Below are 13,463 nucleotides of genomic sequence, written 5' to 3' on the forward strand. Positions count from 1 at the left end.
ACCCCAAAAAGCATGGCTCAATATGAATTTTCCAAACATTGACAACTTGACCATGAAGGAAACCTGCCCATTATTACAGCTATGGGGGTCATAAGGATTTAGCTCGTCGCAAATACGAGACCAATTCTACTAAATGATACTTGAATGTGCTGAATTCAGTCTGTTCAGCTTGCTTAATTTTACTGCGAGGATGAAAAGCTTCAGTTCACTTCACGAGTCGCCGACGCTTTTTAAAAACCTCGCTAACTGCCCACATCTAACAAAAACAGTAAGTGGCGAGACTGTCTCAGGCAACGCCGTCCGCCTCATTCACGCGGCTGCCAACCATACATTTACTCTGGCGCGATCTATTCGGCACGGGCGCCAGGCATTATGCAGATGAACTGATGCAGCCACTTGAATTTCTCTTGTAGTGTAATTATATGGTGCATGTTCCAGCAATGAGAAAAACAGAGCAGCGCACTCAATTATATCCCCTTCCTACCTGGAGAGCCTGAGCTGTATCGAAAATGCAATACATTTAAACACGAATGCAAATCAAAACACTTCAAAGTCCATTTTTTTTTTGTTTTTTTTCATGTCGGAGAAAAGAAAGCTTGACAGGAAAATATTCAGCGCCTGAGCAAAAGTGCATAAGAACAAACAAAAGTACCTGTAAATGAAAAAAGAAAATAAAACAGCCAAGAGGGGCACAAACAAATGCTGCAATGTCCTCACAGTAATAAAGGAACCCAAAGTAAGTGCTGCCTCAACTTTTTTTTTCAGTTCCGAGGAACAATTGTCCCTGTGTGATAAAAAACAACTCTTTACAGCCAAAAGATCCACCATAGATTCCCAGCAACTCCGCCTAATCGTTCTACACCCTCCCTCCACCTCCATGGGGGTATTTGCAGCCAGAAACAAAAGTGGATCTTTCATTGCTAAGCTGATTTACTTTCCCCCTGTAAAAAGGCAAGGACGTCAGCGAGAGAAAAGAAACAGCCAAACGCTTCTATGTATCCTTGGCTTGACTTCCATTCAAATGTCGCGGCAATGGGGAGTGATATTTCGTCACTGGCGTTCTCCCCAAAACAGATGGGGAAGGTTAACCTTTAAAGTTCAAGATTTTGTAAATGGGGTTCAATGGGATGCTTGTGCGTAATCAGCGCCTTCACTAACGTCGAGTGTGGTTGTTGAAGGAGAAATGGGCAGGAGCTAATTCAAAGACCAAGTTTGGAATCAACAACCACGTTTTTTCCCCTGACGTCTTCCTTCTTTCACTGTAGAATCGTGGATTACTGAAAAGGTGCTTCAAAAAAGGACAACGCACAACTACGGCCAGCCTCAGCAATAGGAAATGCAGTAAGAACATTTGCCAAATCTTTTCTAAATGTAAAACAAACTCTGAAAATGCTTTATAGAGTATTAAATAGAATGATGTAATTTGATAAGGAAAGGTAAACCTTACTCGTCATTTCATTTCTGACAGTGAATGGATTAAACTTCACACAATATGTCTCCCCAAACTGGCAGCGTGCTGACAATAACCGTATCAATCTTATTTAATAGGACAATGACTCAGTGCTGTGATGATTGATCTGAAAAACTTTCTTTTCGTCTTGACAACTTCTGCTATCCTCAAAAGCCTTGACTGTGCTAAGGAGTCACAGGTCGAACGAGTTGAGAAGCTGTCAAATTCCCCTCAAAGAAAACTGTGACTAAGCAAAAAGGGATGCAAAAGAAAAGACTTTACATTGACGAAACTTTGGCTTAAACCTGTTAAACCTGTGCAACGACTGACAGGCTTTATCTTTATTTAGAAAATGGGAAGCGATGAAAAGGGCAATCGACTGCCATTTGACTTGACACGCTGTTTGCTTTAGGTGACGAATCCTTCACTACAGCTCTAAATGTAAATGTGCACGTCCCCCTGTCAAACGAATCGAAACACTGCGGCGTGGAAACCAAAAAGGGCACTCATTTTGCGTGATATTTATCCGAGGCTGGATCTTGGGGTCAAGGCGTCGCAACTACTTACCTCGAGACAATATAGGATAAAGATAGTCTCCTCGCTACTGCAGGGGAAGAGGGACATAAAACACGGATTACGCTCAAACACTATCAAGTCCCTCGCAGACACTTTGAGGAATGTCTTTCATTTCGCCATCAAGGAGTGAGGGAGTAAATCAGAAGGAGGCAATGTATCAAAAAGAATGCCCTCAACGAACTTTTGGCGGTATTGGGGAAGTTTAAACACGGTGTTTTGCTTAGAGGCTAGAATTAAGAACTCAAGCACTCGAGAAAACAAGCTTCCCGGAGCAATTATCAAAAGGCTTAGCACTTAAAAAATTGACATGTTTAGTCAATTCAATATATAAAGTATAGGGTAAGATTGGTAGACCCCAGATCAAAGGCCATTCAAGAACCCTATTTGCAATTCCTTCTGGCTTCCCCTCCACTCCAATGTGTTGTCACTCGATCTGCACTAAAGCCCGGAATTGATTTGCAAATGCGCATTCAGAGTTAAATTGGCAGCTTTGGAGGGAAGGAAAGGCTGCAAGGCTGGAGTGCTTTCTCTGCAGCCTCCCACTCTCTGACCCTGTGGGGACAACAAAGTGAGGCCCCTGCATTAGAATAAAAAGCGGCAACCAGAAAGAGACGGCCTCTTTAATTGAGCCACGCTGTTGATGCTGAGCTCTTAAATCGCATGGGTCAACTATTCTAAAAAGGACAATGAATGTTTTTGATTTTAATTTATTTCGTATGCAAGCTTTGCTGTTGGATCATGCAAAATGACCACAAAAAGAAAAAAGCTGGCAATGAATTTTTAAAAATGTATGTAGAACTACAAAAAGCTTAAACAACACCCGAAAAAGAGATCTGTAGTAATAAATAAATATGGTTCAACAATTGAGTGACTAAAGACTATAGCAAGAACTTTTTAAATGCTGAATAAAGTTAGTCAGTGCAAGTGTATATATTTTATCAATAGTCCCACGTTTATTTTAGAGCAATATCTTTGCAGGAATCTTGCTTTATAGACTCACATTTAGACAAAATGGCATCTTCCTGGGCACCAGATTTGTTTTTTTCCATTCAAAACTCACAGAATTGTACAATATCCTTGAGCAAAAAAAAGCAAAGATAGCACCACATACTGTAGTTTAAAGTCTGTTCTGCAGAACCACTCCAAAGTTAATGTTAAGGCTAGTTCTACAGTCCCCAAGGCACAAAACACAAGCGGTTCAACATTGTTCAAGTAATCACAAGTTCCAGAAGGCCGCTGGTAACAAGCACCGATTTCCTTCACAGACTCCACATGGGAGCCTTTTTGGAAATGGCTTTGAAAGAGCAAGATAATGTGGTAAATACTGTACATATAGAGTGTGCTAGTACTACCCACTTGTTGTTGTTGATGGAAGTGTGAAGTTGAATGGTAAATGTGGGGAAATAGGGGATGTGAACAGTCATTGATTCATACTCCATCAAGAGTGGTTCTGTTGATTTGGTGTTAATTGTGAAGTAGTGACTCCTCTGGGGTACGAGGAAAGCGTCTTGCCACTGGGTTACACAGATGGGGAGGTCAGTTTCAGGCCTAAGAAACTTAATTAGGGCTTAGCTTCCATTAGACATGCATTTGCTAGCACAGACTCATTGTAATCTGGTAGCTATTTTTGAAAGCGACCAAGAAATCTCAAGCATTTGGCTGCTCAAAAGCCTAGTGTGCTTCTAGGATTGTTCATTCACAAGCCAGACTTCTAATTATCTAAATGAGGGAACCCGGAGGAGGGCATTTTAGGACACTATGTATAATATTCGTTCAATTGCACACTGCTTAGTTCGGCTAAATGATTCAGCAGAGCGTTGCGAGCCATATAAAATGCTATTGATGTTTTCACAGAAAGACACATTGCTGATAAAGACACTTGATAATTGCGCCGCACCAAAAACCTCTAATCATATAGAATTATTAGTAAAAGGGCTATTTAGGTGCGTAGAAATCTTTAGAAGTGTTGAAATTGTGGCTACGCTTCCCACTGAAGACTTCAAATAGTCGCATCTGACAAGTAATTATAACAAGATGGCAAAAGGGTGGATTCTAATGCAGCTGCCAGTCCGTACACCAACTGCTCGCACCGCTTCTGATTTGAGCCGAGACTTGCACTTAAAAGCTAACAAGTCTGGAAAAGGTCCCTAATTGCCTCGTCACCCAAGTTCCAATCCTTTTAATGAGCATCTCCCTTTGGAACAGCAGCTTGGACGTCAATCACGGGGAAAGCAACAGTGAAATAAATATTTGTAGGTGTCGTATGTTTTTCTCTTGTCACTTTTCTAAACGAATCCGAACTGAAATAACAGGTATCCAGTGAGTGCCACTTTTCCCCCGAAAAGAGCTGTCTCCAGCACTGCTGAAGCCAGCCATTAAATCAGCCACGACCACTGTCAAAAAGACCCTCGCCACAGCATCACCTCGGCACTCGGAAAATGATCCATTATCGGTTTTCTCCTTTAAAAAAAAAAAAAAAAAGATAAGCTTTCAAGTGCAAGGTTCAAATCTTTCGGAGTTGCAAGCAGAATCTAAGTGGTGAGAGTCTGCAAATGTTTGGGTAGAAGAATTTACCGTGAAAAGTAAACACATGTGAAGACTTGAGTGGTTGTCTGAGTGATTAAATGCAGAGAGAAGCGTTAAATTGTCTAAAGTGACGGTTGGTAAATCTATCTTTTTATTTTCAGTCATAAAGACGTTTGGATTTCGTTCTAGTAAAAGTCTGTGGTTAACTCATTTTCAGGAGGTCAGTCCAGTTCCACAGCAATAAATCTAGTGAGTTGAATAGCTTCTATTGTAATATGTTTGGTGATATTTGTAGACTGTAAATTCTATAATCCACAAGACCATTAGAGGCATTTCTGACATAAACAATTTTTTCACTATTTTGGAATATTACAATGTATTTGATAATGGTCATTTGAGTTAACCATTAAATTATTACCTGGGGCTCTGTGTGCTACTATTCAATACAATCACTGAAATGTCTAAAACCATACGAGTTGACAAATGTAATAAGCATTGTAAATTGTCCTGTCCTGTCAAAAATCTCCTTGTTAGTTTCTTTTATACTGTGCTATTATTTGTGCAGCCGTTTTAGTGCGGTGGCTGGAAAAGGAAAACGTCTCTGGAGATGAATTTCGCTTCTCTTGAGGATGTTTGATGGAGACGTTCTGACACCACATGTGAATTTATGCATATTTCTTTCCCCACCAGCGACTTTAATCATCTGCCAATGACAGCTCAGAAAAATCCTCTGCATGCTAAACAAAGCAACACAGACTTCCTTGCGTGCCGTATCCACAAAACCACAATACACCAGTAGAACACGTATATCCCATTTTAGGCACACGAAAGCTTTCCAACGGCCAAATATACGCAAAGAATTGGGTGGATTCTCGCTCGGACAGCAATGGCCCGTGGATGCACTCAAGTCTGTCTATTTCGGTGCTTCGAGCAGCTAAGCAGAGGTCAACGCTCCTAAACCACTGGAACTAATGTTGGGGGGTACATCCATCTGTCTACAGCCTAAGGGGCCCATATTGTGCTTTGGCCCCTAGAGCAGTTGTACTGAAGACATTTAAGGAGCGGGCAGAGCTGACTTGTCCTGTCAACACCCGCTGGTAAATAGAGTTCTTGCGTCGTTTCTTTGATGCCCCGTTGCGTGTTTATTTTCCTCAAACCTGCCTGTGGATAGCGAGATATTTTCGAATAAGATGGAGTCCGGAGAAGCCCTCCAAAGCAAAAGTGACAGGGCGTGTGTTATTTTTTTCATTTGCCACAGCTGAACACACAAATAGCTTGTTAATAATGCGCCATGAGGAGACGGCGGGTTGTTTATGTAATGAATATTCAAGGACTGTAAAATGCCGTTATCAAGGCCACGCATGGGTAAACGCTCCACGACAAGCAGGAATCCAGCAGCCACAATTTTCATTACGTACAAAAAGTTATTGCTAATTTTAGCCGTCAGGCCAGCCGGGGAAAGGAGAGCGGGGTTTCAAACGGCAATTTCAGGACATGATTACTGAGATGACAGAAAGACGATGTTTAGGTCGGAGCCCAGCCTTTTTGGAGCATTATTTTTCGCTCACTGTAAATTTGGATTGATTTTTCATTTCATGGCTTCATCTGGACTGCTTTAGTGGAACATATCAAAGGCGGGTGAAGCTATCGACAGGCTAATTGATGTGCGAGGAGCAGATGGTCCAGGTGGACGACAAAAGACGGGTTGTTTTTAAGTAAAATGACTACATAGGCGTTCTTTGTCGATCCCAACTACAAAAAAGGTGTTTTCAAAATGCCAGTTGCACAAGCTCCGTGATGTGTCCGAACGGCCGATGGCGCCACCGTGAGTCACCCTGTCAGTCACCCTGTCAGTCACGCAAACAATGCCGTAATGACTCCAGGTTCAAGACTATAGAGTCATAATGTGCTTGTTACATTTTACGCTAGATCAAAAGATTAGCTCACTTTGAACGCTTCAAACGTCTAAGTCAGGGCGATTCGGCACACTGGGGATAGGATTTGGCTCAGATCTCAAAGGGTCACTTCACCCAAAGGACTTGAGAGCTTTCGTTACCAGATATCTCTAAGCTTACTCCCAAGATTTCCGCGGGCTTTCAACAGCCTTCACACAAAATAAGGAAGAAATGGACAAATGAGAGAACGGGGCTCGGAAAGTAGCCCTAATCGTCCAAGCCAAGCTAATAAAGACTGGGTAGCGCTGCCGAGATGTTTGAATTGGCCAATCACTCAAAGCGATCCACGCTGGACCTCACCACACATGGAGAGCTCCCTCGAATACCTCATCTGAGCGGGCACGACCACGAGTTAACCAAAAAAAAAAAAGACTTTGAACAATGAGACAGTTTGGTAATTGCACTATATACTAGCCACATGACGCCCCGCTGCACTTCCCTCCCCGCAGGAAATAAAGTTGTGTGCTCAAGACTGTAATTACAGTGTGGCTATGAGGGTTTGGCGCGCGCTATTTGATCTGGTTACTGGCTCTTGTTTGGTTAAAAAGAGGAGGGGGGGGTTTAGGTCGGCGAGACAACAATGCAGCTGTTTGTGCCCGGCCTCTGCTCGTTCTGGTGGAGAGCACAGCAGACACATGGCTGCTGTCGACAGTCGTTCAGCGCGGTGAGGAGCGATGCTGTTGACTGATGGTGACAGAGATGACTGGCAATAGGAGCGAGGGGGAGTGGTGTCGCCTTACTGACCAAACAGTCTGAGGAGATGGGGAGATGAGGTAGGAGAAGGGCCGCTGAAACGCAACGCCGGCCCCACAGGAAGGGGCCCGGACTTGTGAAAAGGGCAAAAAAAAAAGAGGACTGGAAGTATGGCATCCAGGTTTATAATATCGTTTTACTCAAACTGAGAGGTTCACTAGATCGCCCGGCTATTTATGCGGTGACATCCATACTGTGCTGATTAGGTTGGGAGTCAGTCGCCGTAAAGATCTGATGGAAAAGAGCATCTAAAGTGGCAAGAGAATGCAATCTTATGTCACTCTAACAGGTTTGATTGACATGTTGAGTGTGTTTTTTCCATGACTTCAACTTCCCAAGCCTCTTTCCCTATGCTAAATATGCACTGCAAATGTACAGTGTCAATCTACATTTTAGTTCACTCCTAACAGGCACCGCCATGTCAACGTTGTCTTTTGTAGGACTAAAGCATTGAAAGATTAATTGCAACTAATAGGCTCTTGAGATAATCGCCAACTACTTTAATATCTTAATAATTGTTAAATGCACAGACTCCAAAACATTGCATTTGCGGAGAGAGGAGAATGTATGACTCAGGCAGAGTAAATAAATGTTTCATATTCTGCAGGCTTTTACCATCCACGCAACCAATTTTGATTAATTAGTTAAAGCCTTAATCTTTCAAAATGATGTGTGTATTTGATTTGTGAAATTAATACTGGTGTCTAATGTGCCATTAGCAACAAGTCCCACAAGCTATCTACACAATATCTCAAGTGTAGTTATACTGTAAGAGCAAAAATATTCTCCAATATAAATATTTCTCTCAAAGGATTGTTAACTGTGTGAAATATACTGTAGCATCACACTGTGAGAAACGCACAATATCAGACTTCCATTATCACCTCTTCAATCTGTATATCTGATATTTAACACGACTCCACGGTTCACGCTTATCACAGGTGACAATCCTTAAATTATTATAGAAAATTATTTATATATATGCATACACACACACCGGCATATATATATTTTTAATTGCTTCCCGTTTTGCTTAAGGGACTATGACTGGTTTGAAATCCATTCTTCTTTCTGCAGTCCCCACAGAGCATCTGGACTCAGTGAAGGAACACGTTCACAGCTGCTGAGTTCATATGCTGATGCTTCATAGTCACTGTTTACAGGCTTGTAAAAAACATCGCTGTCACACGGTATAACATAGCATAAAACATCACTTGAACATCTCTGTTGGCAGCGTTTTGCTTGTTAGACATGTGGGAAACACAGGTATACAGTGACACGGTGCCCGCCTGTGGCAAACTGCTTACAATTTAGCAAGCGACACACATGTGACTCATGGCCACACCATAGGGTCTAATTTGTGGTGAGTCGAGCTAGAAGGAAAAGTCATACTTAGGTGGTTTTATTCTCACAAGTCAATTACAGAACTTCAATGCCATAGTGTTTAATTAGAAGCTGTAAAGAAGGGTAATCAAACGCCCAGGCTAGTTTGTTTTGTGTATCGTGGGTTTGGAGGCTTTTACATTCAAGGGAAGCACTGCCTGTTCACATCTTTATCTATAGTGTGGCACTTATCATTATGTAACAACCTACTCCCAAACAAAGCCACGCTCAAGTACAATTAGATGAAAATGGAACAACAGTGTGTCGCCCTTGCATAAAGCTTTAATCTCCAACCGCATTATAGTTAAGAAGCTGCATGTATTTTAAAGCAATGAGATGGGAGAATCACAACCTCCCCCCCCAAACCTGGCAACCAACCTGCCACCCCAGGACCATTTACACATGCATGGGGGACTGACTGGGGGCGAGTGTGGAAGTGAATGCATCCTGCTGCTTACTGTTCCTCAATGAGCAAGTGAGGATGCAGCCTATACCTCACTAATGGGCCTAATAATAGAGATGATTTACCAGTGTTGCAATCACAAACATTGTCTAGTTTCTGGTGCAAAACCAAAGGGGAAGGAAGGTCCCTTAGGCAAGGCACACTAGGAGCCTTTACATTTAAGTGGCCTTTAAATGACATCACCCAAAAAGGAGGATTAGTCATTTGGGCTTAATGTCTAAGTCTGCCCCCCTCAGTTGTGGTGGTGGCTCCAGCAGCCACATGAGATTTAAAAGGACTGGGAGGAAATGAGGGGACTGTCTAAATGGAAAAAAACGTTTAATAAGTGTGGTATTTTGAAAAAACGTCCTTCCTGCTCAGTCACCCTAAAACCCTTTGAACCCCCGGGGAGCCAGAGTTGTGAAGTCGGTCCCTAAAAACGACCTCCACGAGCCCCCGCATCTGTACAAACACCACAAACACCGACGCGCGCGGGCAAAAAGTCCCCATCGTCTGCCAAAACTTACCGTACGCCAAAGTTTGGAGCGCGCACAAACCCAGAAGGACGCGCAAGGCGGAACGGTACTCCATCATAACACAGTCCGATCGCGCATCAGTAGACGGGGCTGGCCACGGTCTAGTCCTGAAACCCTGTCCCGCGGGCTGACCGGCAGCGCGAGGGGCACGGCAGCCCGAGACAGCAGCTCCTCCGGGGGGAACGATCGCGGATTCAAACTCCGGCTGCAGCGAGATCCCATGCGGCGCAAGTCCTTAGAATAAACACGCCAACATCCCTTTGGGCAACTTTTCCTCCGGAGGTCCGGTCCTGCGGGGGGGAGTCTGTTCCTCCAGAGGTCCGGTCCTGCGGGGGGGGAGTCTGTTCCTCCAGAGGTCCGGTCCTGCGGGGGGGGAGTCTGTTCCTCCAGAGGTCCGGTCCTGCGGGGGGGGAGTCTGTTCCTCCAGAGGTCCGGTCCTGCGGGGGGGAGTCTGTTCCTCCAGAGGTCCGGTCCTGCGCGGGGGGGGGAGTCTGTGCTGCGCAAAGCCGCGGGTCCCGTTTCTTTCTCTGAGCTTTTATCAGCGGATGATGGAGACGGAGCGTTCGCGGTGGCGTCTCCGTGCGGCAAAGTAAGTTCCAAAGTGCCGTAAAAGCGTTTTCCTGTCCGTTATAGACTTGTTTTCCAGCGCGCGCTCTCTCCTCTCTCCTCTCCGCCGCTGCGCTACACCGCTACTGGCACCAGAGACGCGCACGGGAGCCGGGAGCTGGGAGCCAGGCAGCGGCGCGAGCACGGCGCACGGTCACAACACAGGATGCACAGCGAGGGGATGCGTGCTGCACATCCGGTTACGCCTTCAAGATAAAAGCTTTGTTTGTGTGGAGGAGTTGGGTTCTTAAAGATGGAAAAGATAGTTTTGATGGACCAGGAGCCCGTGTGTGAGCTTCAATGAAGAAGCTATGCAAATCAAGCTCTACGAACATATTTTATTTACTGTGCATTGAAGTCTTATTTTCCCTGTACATAAAATAATAATAATTAAAAAAAAAAATTGAATAGCATATGCTTGGATTATAGTCTAATCTAGTGTACACAATGAAACGTTTTAATGGGATTAATGATAGTACAGCGCAGATGGCATGCGCCTCCTGTGCGGAGCGTTTTATTTTGAAGGGCTCAATCCCATTCCTCTGTCTACCCCTACTACCTTCACTGTCCCAGCGGTACTTTTAAAGGGCCAGTGCTTTTAGTGTGCAAGAAGCATTTTTGACTTATAAGAGTTGCTACTGGCATGACTGTAACTAGTAAGAAACTAAATATGTACAGAAATCCAGTATTCAGAAAACACATTTGTAGTATCCCGACACAGTTACTCATTCATTAGGAGGTATGAAAAACACTGCTCTTGTGGCAAATGCATGTGCAAAGTTTCCATCTCTAATCAATGATAAATGCATAATAAAGCGTGCAGCAAATACAAAGCTGCCTGTGTTTACTTTATCATTTTACGCTCAATGCTTTAACTCAATTTTAAAGTATCCAGAAAATGCACTGATTAAACCATGTAAAGGCATATGTTACAAAAATATATATTTGATTCAGTATTATGTAACTACATACTGACTGTAGGACTTTACGAGCCAACATTAAAGTACATAAGTTGCACGGAACTATACACAATGCGACGCTATAATGTACACAGAAATATTCACACTCTTTACAGATTCAAAGTGCTCATAACCACTTTGTCCAATCCTTTGTGGGTACAGTATAATGTTATTAAACCTATACCTGAGCCTATGCTTCATCTGCACAAGGCTTGCCATTATTGACTGCAGTCTACAAGGCACAGCCAGTTTGATTACTAAAAAATCTTCTTTGTGTAATTAATTAAAAAATATTCCTGTCACTGAAGCCACACTACTCAAAGTGGTGCAAATGTCAACATTTATCGTACAGCCACAATCTGAGAAAGATGAATGAATTATTCTGGCAGCCGTATGAATCCACATGCAAATTTGTCTTACATGTGAGAGAGCTTTGATCGTGCGACTGCGGCGCTATGTATACAAATCAGGCGATGGGAAAGAGTCAGCCACCAACAGACACAAACAAACCCAGCGCTCACTGACGAAAATGTCACTATTTAACGGCGCTCCGGCTCTGCCCGCACTTGATGGTAAGAGAAAAGCAATATCACACATGCCAGGAGATACGGCCAACTGCAGCGACGAGAGCTGACGGCCTAAGAGCCACAATCCTGCAATGAAGCAATAAGGAGTGATTGGCCAGAGTGCCGCCGCGCTGAATAAATATTAGGGGTCAGGTCCATCCGGTAAACACACAGCTCTTGACATTTATAGGAATGCATTGTGTGCTCTACTACAAACAGATACAGAGGTTAGATTTGACCCACTCCAGCACCCACAAAGCAGACGCCTTCACATCTCAGTGGGGGCGCTTGAGTGCTGAACGTTAAACGCTAAGGTAACAACAATACCGATAACGCCGCGCTTAAACACCACCATATTTCTACCATGTTTTATGCATGTACATGTTTAATTTAATTGCAGAAACTGATTAATTGAGCATCGCTGGGTGATTGAATAAAACATGATGGGGCCCTGCGCTAAATGCATTTCCGCTCGCCTGTGACTGATGCCGCTACTTTGGTGCCTTCGTCAAACATTTGGTGGAGCTGTCAGAGGAATCAAGCACTCCATGAATTTCCACTAATTATCCACATTAGGTAGTGAATTACAATGACAGCCCATCAGTGGCGCTGGGCTCGGCGCGGCACACTGGCAGCTGAGCTATACATCATAGAATTATACCCGGGCCGCACAAAGGAGCGCGTTTTATTGAGCTGATTTTTGCAACGCGCCTAGATCTTTTGTATAGACATTATGCGGTTGGCTTTCGGGAAATGTCAGTGCTAAAAAGACTTCCTGGCATGACTATGAAAAGCCTGTATGGTTTAAAGAGTGCAATTAAATGGAATGGTTTTGTGTGTAGCGTGGAGGTCTCATTTCTCTCACTAGACGCACACAGACATGTTAGATTCAGGAGCTGCGTGTTCAAATGCACGGTGTGATTCTATAATACATCAGAGGGTGGGCTAGAGTACTCCAGTGCAGACCAGACAAGAGCACAGAGAGCATGAATGTTGGGATAATTAATTAATAGGCCTTCATCGTTAGCTCAAAGTCAACGTGAAATGCACAATTCATGTCATGTGCAATCACAACGACATGTTTGTGTAGTGCTGTGTCTACAAAGTGAACCACGTAAGGATTAAGGTTGGTAATTTTGTACGAATTTTCACATCTTTAAAGCAAGGTGCATTACTTTTTATTTTTTATACTTTTGGTAAATGAGTGAGTTTAGTGTTTGTTTGCTCCCAAAGAGTATATTGCAAAAGCAGTACTTGGTGACAGAATGAGACGACCGCGGGGCGTCTGCATCTAACAATACAGTATTTTTTCTGTCAACCAGGAAGTAAGAGGCAAAAGCAGTGCTTTGATAGGCTGCGCTTGGGTGGTCCGCCTGAACTTTACTTTGCTGACTGAAAAAACAGCGTTAAAACCATGCACATGCCTGAAAATCACTGCATATGAACGTAAAGGATTTCTGAGGGCTAAGGACTAAGGGGCTAAGGAGGGTAGATACATTCACATACCTACTTCCTCCTTTTGCTGTTTAAAAATCAGGTACTCCAGCTTTAAAGGCGCGGTACAAGATTATTACTGTCTCAAAAATGTGAAAAACAGAACTAATTCTAACACATTCCTAATTCTTACATGATTATTCACAGCGGTGAGTTTAGAAGCGCTTTTGACAACTTTTGACAACTAGCATGCTAACAGACTGCTTCTTGGTTTTTG

General features: G+C 43.5%; 1 protein-coding gene across 2 annotated transcripts in view; it reads right to left on the reverse strand.

Annotated features, from left to right (window-relative positions):
* The window catches only part of robo3 (roundabout, axon guidance receptor, homolog 3 (Drosophila)), a 118,236-nt gene extending 108,453 nt beyond the window's left edge, over nucleotides 1-9,783 (reverse strand). For both annotated transcript variants that reach the window (XM_072446894.1, XM_072446893.1), the window contains exon 1: nucleotides 9,613-9,783. In XM_072446894.1, coding sequence (XP_072302995.1) covers nucleotides 9,613-9,679 — 67 coding nt within the window. In that variant the 5' untranslated portion in view covers nucleotides 9,680-9,783. The remainder of the gene's footprint in view (nucleotides 1-9,612) is intronic.
* Nucleotides 9,784-13,463: the final 3,680 nt, after the last annotated feature.

Source organism: Eucyclogobius newberryi, unplaced genomic scaffold (genome assembly GCF_026437365.1).
Source record: "Eucyclogobius newberryi isolate DKJ021-1_F unplaced genomic scaffold, fEucNew1.0.hap1 SCAF_15, whole genome shotgun sequence".
NCBI lineage: Eukaryota > Metazoa > Chordata > Actinopteri > Gobiiformes > Gobiidae > Eucyclogobius > Eucyclogobius newberryi.